Source organism: Sander vitreus, chromosome 13 (genome assembly GCF_031162955.1).
Source record: "Sander vitreus isolate 19-12246 chromosome 13, sanVit1, whole genome shotgun sequence".
NCBI lineage: Eukaryota > Metazoa > Chordata > Actinopteri > Perciformes > Percidae > Sander > Sander vitreus.
The window spans coordinates 4,475,531-4,485,191 of NC_135867.1; the positions used below are offsets into that span (position 1 = coordinate 4,475,531).

General features: G+C 35.8%; 1 protein-coding gene across 1 annotated transcript in view; it reads right to left on the reverse strand.

Moving 5' to 3' along the window:
• Nucleotides 1–3,124: 3,124 nt before the first annotated feature.
• The window catches only part of orai2 (ORAI calcium release-activated calcium modulator 2), a 12,797-nt gene continuing 6,260 nt past the window's right edge, over nucleotides 3,125–9,661 (reverse strand). The window contains exon 3 of the mRNA XM_078265471.1: nucleotides 3,125–5,710. Coding sequence (XP_078121597.1) covers nucleotides 5,123–5,710 — 588 coding nt within the window. The 3' untranslated portion in view covers nucleotides 3,125–5,122. The remainder of the gene's footprint in view (nucleotides 5,711–9,661) is intronic.

The window sequence follows — 9,661 nt, forward strand, 5'->3', positions numbered from 1 at the left end:
CATAAGTAAGTCGAAAAAGTCATACAAAAGTCCTAGTATAGTATGTCGAAAATATTATAAAAAGCCATAGTATAGTATGTTCAAAAAAGCCATAAAAAAGCCTTAGTACAGTATGTTGTAAAAAGTTTAAAAAAAATCATAGTATGTTGAAAAAAGTCATACTATAATGTATTGAAGAAAGTCATAGTATAGTATGTCGTAAAAAGTTATAAAAAGTCATAGTATAGTATGTCGAAAAAATCATAAAAAGTCATAGTATAGTATGTCGCAAAAACTTATAAAAAGTCATAGTATAGTATGTCGAAAAAATCATAAAAAGTCATAATATAGTATGTCGCAAAAAGTTATAAAAAGTCATAGTATAGTATGTCGAAAAAATCATAAAAAGTCATAGTATAGTATGTCGTAAAAAATTATAAAAAGTCATAGTATAGTATGTCGAAAAAATCATAAAAAGTCATAGTATAGTATGTCGTAAAAAATTATAAAAAGTCATACTATAGTGTATTGAAGAAAGTCATAGTATAGTATGTTGAAAAAATCATTAAAAAGTCATAGTATAGTATGTCAAAAAAATGAGAAAGTCATAGTATAGTATGTTGAAAAAATCATTAAAAAGTCATAGTATAGTATGTCAAAAAAATGAGAAAGTCATAGTATACTATGTTGAAAAAATCATTAAAAAGTCATAGTATAGTATGTTGAAAAAAGTTTAAAAAAAGCCATAGTATAGCATGTCAAAAAAAAATCATTACAAAGTCATAGTATAGTATGTCAAAAAAGTCATAATAAAGCAATAATATATGTGGAAAAAAGTTATCAAACAGTCAGAGTATGTCAAAAAAAAATATCATAGTATAGTTTTTAAAAAAAAGGTCTTAAAAAAATCATAGTATAGTATGTCGAAAAAGTCATAAAAATGTAATTGTATAGAATGTCAAAAAAAGTCATAAAAAGTCATGATATAGAATGTCGAAAAAGTAATAAAGTCGTAGTATAGTATGTCATAAAAAAGGAATAGTATAGTTAGTATGTCGAAAAAAGTCAAAATAATGACTTGTTTATGATTTTGTCGACATACTGTACCATGACTTTTTTCCAACATACTCTACTATGACTTTTTTCCAACTATACTATGACTTTTTATGATTTTTTTGACATACTATACTATGACTTTCTTCAATACACTATAGTATGACTTTTTATAACTTTTTGCGACATACTATACTATGACTTTTTATGATTTTTTCAACATACTATACTATGACATTTTTATAACTTTTTTCGACATACTATACTATGACTTCATCTCGACATACTATACTATGACTTTTTTAAAAACTTTTTTCAACATACTATACATGGCTTTTTTTCAACATACTATACTATGACTTTTTATGACTTTTTTGAACATACTATACATGGCTGTTTTATAATTTTACTATACTATACTAGGACTTTTTTATGACTTTTTCGACTTACTTATGACTTTCTTGACATACTATACTAGGACTTTTTATAACTTTTTGCGACATACTATACTATGACTTTATTTCGACATACTATAGTATGATTTTTTCAACATTTTGACATACTAAACTATTTTTTTTCAACATTCTATACTATGACTTTTTTTTTAAAATACTATACTTTGGCTTTTTTTCGACATACTATACTATGACTTTTTATGATTTTTCAACATACTATACTATGACTTTTTTTAAATACTATACTATGACTTTTTATGACCTTTTTCCGACATACTATACTAAGACTTTTTATGATTTGTTACGATTTTTATGACTTTTTTGACATTCTATGCTACCACTTTATTATGATTGTTTTCAACATACTATACTATGACTTTCTTATGACTTTTTTGACATACTATACTATGACTTTTTTCAACATACTATACTATGACCTTTTTTCGACATACTATACCACGACTTTTTTATGACTTTTTCGACATGCTATACAATTACTTTATTTTACATACTATACTATGACTTTTTTATGATTTTTTAATTACTTTTTATGACTTTTTTGACATAGTATGCTACCACTTTTTTATGATTGTTTTCAACATACTATACTATGACTATTTTCGACTTACTATATGACTTTATTTCGACATACTATACAATTATTTTTTCTGACTTTTTTAAACATACTATGTCTTTTTCGACATACTATACTATGTCTTTTTTATGACTTTTTCGACATACTATGCTATGACTTTATGATTTTTTTGACATACCATACTATGACTTCTTATGACCTTTTTCCGATATACTATACTATGACTTTTTTTTATACTATGTTTTTTGACATAGTATGCTACCACTTTTTATGATTGTTTTTAACATACTATACTGTGACTTTTTTATGACTATTTTCGACATACTACACTGACTTTATTTCGACTTTACTATACAATGACATTTTATGGCTTTTTTGTGACTTTTTCGACTTACTATATGACTTTATTTCGACATACTATACAATGAACATTTTTTGACATACTATACTGTGACTTTGTCATGCTTTTTTCGACATACTCTACAATGACTTTTTTATGATTTTTTTAACAAACCATACTATGACCTTTTTATGATTTTTTTTCGACATACTATACTACGACTTTCTTATGACTTTTTTGACATACTATACTGTGACTTTTTAATGACTTCTTTCTACATACTATAACACACTGACTATAATATAGCATTTTTCAACATACTATTGTATGACTTTTTTATGAGTTCCTTCGACATATATACTATGACTTTTTTTCGACATACTATACTATGTCTTTTTAATGACTTTTTCGACATACTATGACTTTTTTTTCTTCCTTTTTTCGAAAATACTATACTATGACTTTTTTTCGACTTACTATACTGTGACCTTTTTATCATTTTTTCGACATACTATACTGTGACTTTTTTTTCGACATAATATACTATGACTTTTTGAAAACTTTTTTTCGACCTTCTTAATCACATTAAGTGATTATTCTTGGCAAAGGGGATATGTCTGGCTTCACAACACTTAATGCAAACATATTTATCCTGCGTTTGAATCACTGTGACTGGTTATAGACACACACAGGAGACAATGAGAACTTTAATATTGTTTTTTTATTTTTAGAAGTCTGTGGCAGGTTGTCAATTTTATCTTCCAACACAGGTCTCCATGACCTCTGCAGTATTCATTTAAGAAGCACAAACACGAGACAGCAAGATGTTCTCTGATAAGAACCCAGACACTCGCTCACTGTACAACTAAACTAAAGTGCACTTCTGTCTCTTCTGAGAATCAAGAAACAAACAACTGAGCAACACTTTGGTCAGTCATGTCATTTTTTTTTGGAATGTGATAACAGGTTGGTACATTTTCTTTTCTTTTTTTAAACACTAACATACTCGGTCCTCATCCAAAGAAGTGCCAACTGGTGAGTCTTAACCCACACTTAAGGTGTGACTTAGGTCTCCAGCTTTGTCTCGACTACATTTCCAGCAAAAAAATATCTGCTTGGGTTATGACCTTTATCAAAACAGCAGTTCATAAAAGGCAATCATTCTGTAAGGCAAAACTATATTTGGACAGTAACACATTCGTATATAAGGACTTTGAGCAGCATTGGTTTGCAGAATCGATTGGCTTGACACCTTTTACACAGGCACCATGGTCTTTGTAAAAGACAATCAACGCTATTTGAAAGAGGAAAATGACATTTGGGCTGAGATTTTGGATGTAAAAACACCAACCTCCCAAGAATTTCAAAAGAATGCAAAAACATGTTAAGACTTTACAGAAGCCCTCAATCAGTCAGACATACACTAAGTTTCTTGTACTGTGCTACATGACTCACACTTTACAGTTAATATAACAAGCTCAGTTTTATGAATAATGTAATCCTGACTGAGCTGAAGGTTTAGTGTAAACAGTGAGACCTGCACTCACTATGCAACAGGGCTGGGGTTCGATGGCATTTTATCAAATCGTAATCAAGTATTGAATCAGGTTAGTAAATATAAATCTTTTCAAATCTCTTATTGAGTTCATTTAGCATTCAACATTTTCAAGGAACTAGATTTATAAATAACTAAATCTTAAAGTATCAGATCTGTAATCAGTTTTTGATCCTGAATCCTGTTGTTAGAGTGGTTATTCTTTCTCTAACAAACAAATCTTTGGCTGAGCACAGAAACCAGCTTACAGTGAGCACAATAATCAAACAAGTCAAGTTACTTATTTTGGCATGATATTTATGGCATTTACTATTTCCTCTGGCGAGAGTGATGGCAGCTCTTTGCTAGCAAGGCGTGAGGCTGAGATATAAGATTCAAAAAGAGATCCGTTAGCCTCACAATGAATCCGGGTATTTTGGGTGGAACCAGATCCAAAATGGAACCCGCTTTCGTCATCAAACCCTACCATGAACACACAGACATGGCACAAAAAAAAAAAAAAAAGGCACACAGAACATAATAGCCCTTTTTCTGTAAACCTTTTACATTATATGCGATAAGGCATTTGTTGTAAAATGGTGCTGCAGCTCCTTTAAGAGAGCTCAGTGCGTGTGGGTGTGTGTGTGGAAAGTGGGCAGAAGAGAGCTAGAGAAAGAGGAAGCAGACGTGTAGATGCGACAGGAGCAGAGTTGGTGGAATAAGTTTAAGTTTTGTACAGTGTGTGCGGTGTCTGAAATAAAAGGTTAACACATTGAACATTTTAACAGCTTATTAACGTGTGCTTGTTGCCCCGTGTGCGCTGATGCGCTCATCTGTTGACATTTACGAATGCCTTCCTACAGTTGCTTAATAAAAGCTTTCCACAGAAACAAACGTACATGTGTCATTAGTATGAGAAATAAATATCTTAATGCCTGTCGGGCTCGGACAGAAAAACGCGGCCCGATCCGCACTCTACCTACAAATGCATCTTAAGAATAAATTAGCACTCTGACATGTACTGGCTGTCTGTGCTGCAAAGTGAGGAGCTTTAAAGCTCACTGCCTACCAGTCCAAGCAAGGCATTAACAATGACCAGGACAAATGTCAGAGAAGAGATACGTAATGACACACAGAGGGAAGTCCTGAAGGCTGCGGTCATGTTATCACACAGTCTGGAGGCCTCTCTCGTGGCCGTCTAGCTGTACCTTTATCTTGTGCAGTTCCTCGATCTCCTGGTGGTGACGCTCCGTCTTGTGGCCCACCAGAGAGCGGTAGAAGTGAACGGCGAACACCACAAAAATCACCCCCACTGGGACCATGATGATGGTGGATGCCAGCGCAGCCTGCCAGCCGCTGTTCCGTGACACAGTTGGGGGTGTCGTAGGCTTGGCGCCGGCAGTGGCTGTTGTGGTGCAGCAGGCGGTTACCCTTTTGGCCCCGCCGGAGTCTACGGGCAGGAACTTGATCCAGCAGAGGAGCACCACCTCGGCTAAAAACAACAGGATGCCCAGGGCTGTGGAGAAGCCCCAGGCCAGCTCGATGAAGTAGTGCATGCGCTCGTGGGGCGACTCGCTGACCGAGTTGAGGTTGTGGATGTTGCTGACGGCCTCCACGTTGGGCAGGATGCAGGTGCTGATCAGCAGAGCGAAGAGGTGCACCGCCACCAGCACGGTGGTGCACACGCTGAAGGCAACGAGGAGCACAGGAGGGTAACTGTACTGCATCTCCAGCTGCACCTCCACCATGGCCACCTACGACACGTTAACAGGGAAACGGATAACCAGGTTACTATATGTTACAGCCCGACCGATAAATGATTTTTAAGGCCGATATCGATACAAATATTTGGTGATTTAAAAATCTGATATTCCGATATATCAGCCGTTATGTTTTTGTTTTTCACAAGTAAGTCCACAGTGTAATGTTGGGCTGTTATGTTTTATCATTGTTATCACTCATGTAGTTATTATTTCATCAAGATAATTAAGTTTGACAATTATTCCAAAAGTGGAGAACAAAAGACATTAATAATCCCAGGCTACATCACTGTCTGAAATACGATGGGATCATCGCTCTCACCTCAATGGCTGGGTGAAGTCCCAGCCGCCTATTTGCGATGATGGCAAACACTCACGTTTTACCCACTGAGCTTTGTGGTGTGGGCCCAAGGTGCTTTCTTCGGGTCATCAGGTGGGTACCCTCCTTCAACAGTGTTTCGTCAATTAAACCACAACACCTCCAGAGGGCTTGACAGCTAACCCCAGCATCGGCCCCTTGGGCTCCACAACCAGTGCCCTTTTAAGTGCTGCTCTTTCACTTTCCCCACCCAGATTTTATCCTGCCGGTTTGGGGATTGAACCGGCGACCTTCCGGTCCCACACTCGCTTCTCTAACCTTTAGGCCACCACTGCCCAACCAGTGCCAGCCTTGCCTCTGCGTCTGCCACAGCCCTGCTTGCTGACCATTTCCATCCTGTGCAGATGGTGATATCTGCTTGGTGGACCAATTGGTCACTACTGTCGCGGAGCATTATCACCTGCCGGGCTTTGGCCACCTTAAACTCTTCAACAACAGATGTTAATGGCAGCTGTAGTTTGCTTTCTGTACAGGCCGATACAGCTCAGGAAGCAAGCTACAGCTGCCATTAACATCATCAATATAAATACTCATATTTCTGCATTAAAAATTAACTAAATTAAAAATACAAAACTTTTGTCAGCAAAATGTACTTATCAAAAGTACTAATTATGCAGAAGGGCCATTTTCAATAGTGTTATATCATTATATATAATTTAACCTGTAACTGATGCAATAACATTGAAGCAATATTTCAGTGCCATATCTGGCCAAGGTTCATCTAATTTATAAACTTTTTAAAACATGTCATTGACTTTGGGGTAGAACAGTGTATCATATTTCATAATCAAAAAATATATTTTCTATGTAAAACAATCTGTAGTAATAATGATCAAATATATGGTTGTAGAGAATACAGTTTATATCATCCTCTGATGTGGAAGTATTAAGTGGCATGAAATGGTACAAGTAGCCTATCCCTCAAAATTGTACTTAAGTATATATTACAATACTTAAGTAAATGTACATAGCTACTTTTCATCAATAGAAATTAATATTAGGAGCCTTCTATTTTTTATAGGCTATTAATACCATACGGCTAGTGTATGCACAATCACAAGTCACAATTTGAAACAGAAATGCATCTAATCAAACTGCATGTGAAATAAGTGCTAATTATTAAATTGCTGCATTATAATAATATGGATAACATGACATATGGAAGGTAATAGTAATTTCTGCTGTATGTCTGTTCATCTCTTACCGCCTACAGTTTTACTTGCATTTAAATAAAATAAAAAAAGCTGTGGTGGATAAAAATCGTGCATGAGTCAAACACAAAAAAAGGTCAAATGTATCAAATTGAGAAATACAAGTTGGCTTGTATCTCACTTACTGTAATACTGTAATAACTAGTTGAGTCAGAATTATGACTTATAATGATTATTAGTGCAGGGGAACAGTGTCATGCAGTTTAAAAAAGGGCTCGCCCAACAACACCCATCCAGATTCAACTACCAGTCACAGAGCTTCAAGATTATCTTGAACACAACTGGATCTGGTTTTTGTAACTGCACAAACAACTTCTAGTCCGTCTAAGTAGTTTGGAGGGAGTTCACATGAAGCTCCAATGTATTTATTTTATTGCAGATATTTTGACCACATTTGGTTCTTTTTCGAGGCAAGAGCAGCTTCACATACATACATCACCTTCACTGTGGCTGGTGGATACCCAATTTTACCAGCCACTTTTTCCAGAATTCAAATTTACAGAAGAAAGTGCACTAGCATATTTTGAATTGCTTCAATACATTATTTTTATTATTATTAATACATATTTTATTAATATAGGCAAATAAAAAGTGATGTGAAAAAAAGCCTGCGAGACCATGGTACAATTGTGTTTGGTCAGTTTGGTCATATTCCACAGTAATTGCATTGTAATACATGTTTAATGAACAAAAAAAGATATTGACTCATCTCTCAGTAACATAGCACTAAACAGTCCCTCCAGGATTTCGGGGCCTTTTTTTGAGATTGTTGCGGCCCAAAATGTCTGATTTTTGCGGGATCTTTTGTAAAAAAATTGCGATAAAAGTTGCCATGTCTTTTGTATTAAATTACTCTGGGCTGAGTTTTCCTGGTAACCTTTCCAAAAAGGCTCAGGATGCTGTAAATGTTGGTATAATATGAAAATGGCTGGCGGATTTAAGACAAAAAATAATAATTTATTGAATGAATCAAATGTGAACATTTTTGTCAGTGGCTTGTTGATCTTAACAGTGTTAGTTAATTTCCTAACCTGGCCTGGGACACACATTCATACGGTTTGATAAAGTACTTATTGGACTTTAACTTATCATTGCACTTACAATAACGACCGTAGCTGTCCTCAATTTAGGTCATCGTGTACGTCTCATCTCCGTTTTTTCCTGCATCCACCGTGTGTGTGTGTGTGTGTGTGTGTGGGTGTGTGTGGTACTGAGCAGCAGAGAGCCGACAGCATTAAAACAGCAGCAGCTTTCAGCGACTGAAAAATCGTTACAGCGTACATTGATATTTAATGGCAGGACGGTCTGAAATGTTTTGCATGGTCTTTCGCTGTACGTTTTGTCAATGCGCCACTTGTTGTGAAAAATAGGCTACCTTCTCTTTTTCTTTACTTCGCCCTCAACAGTTTGTACATTCATAGCTAATGCTGACTCCGCGGCGGGCCTCTTAACACCGACGATATGTCACCACGTTTTTAACCGATAATTTTCGTTTCGTCTGTACCTCAGCTCAGCAACATGGTGTCACGGACTAGCGCTGAAAACTACTCGACAAAAGTCTGGAGTTGACGGAAATATGCGTGGCCAAAGTCCCGTCTGTGAACGGTTTCATTTCCTATAAGTTCTTCACAATAAAAGTCCTCCGTTATTTTGGTATTTGAATGTTTTTATTATGAAGCAGCAACATCCGGAAATGTTGGGCATTTATTAGCAGTAACGTAACGCGACTCCCAGAGTGATAGGCTCTGGCGACTCCTATAAGCATTGTGCATTGTTTCTTAGCAACAGCATTCTTTGACAAAAGTTGTCCAATCCGTTACAAGGAATGTTTTACAATCCACCCGCCACTGTGGCTGGTATATATTGTTTAATTGGTTTGAGTAGTAATTCTTAACGTTTTAATGTTTCTGAAACTGTGTAACTTTTCATCCGATGATCATAAATGAGCTGTAACAGCAAACGAGACGAACAGTTGAAAGAACGCTATTTTTATATAGTTTTTATTAATGCCTTTGCCCGGGTCAGATTTTTCCCGCAAAGTCACAAAATGATCTACGGCAGGCAGGCCGGCTCTACAGTCACACATTCTGACGGGTCACAGATTTCTGTACGACACCGTGTCACGAGAGTAGCATTGTAACAACTGTGTTAGTGTATCCAGCCAGGTAAAGGGTACCAGGACATTTCTTTATATAGGCCTAATTGTATTTTAATTTCATTTTAGAAGTTATCTGCTGTATTTATGGTTGAAACTGGGGCAGGGCCATCACAGATAAAGGGAAATTAAACGAAAAACAACTAAAAGCTATAAGGGAAAGTGGTGAAAACAAAGTGGCCGCTAGAATCAACGCAAAC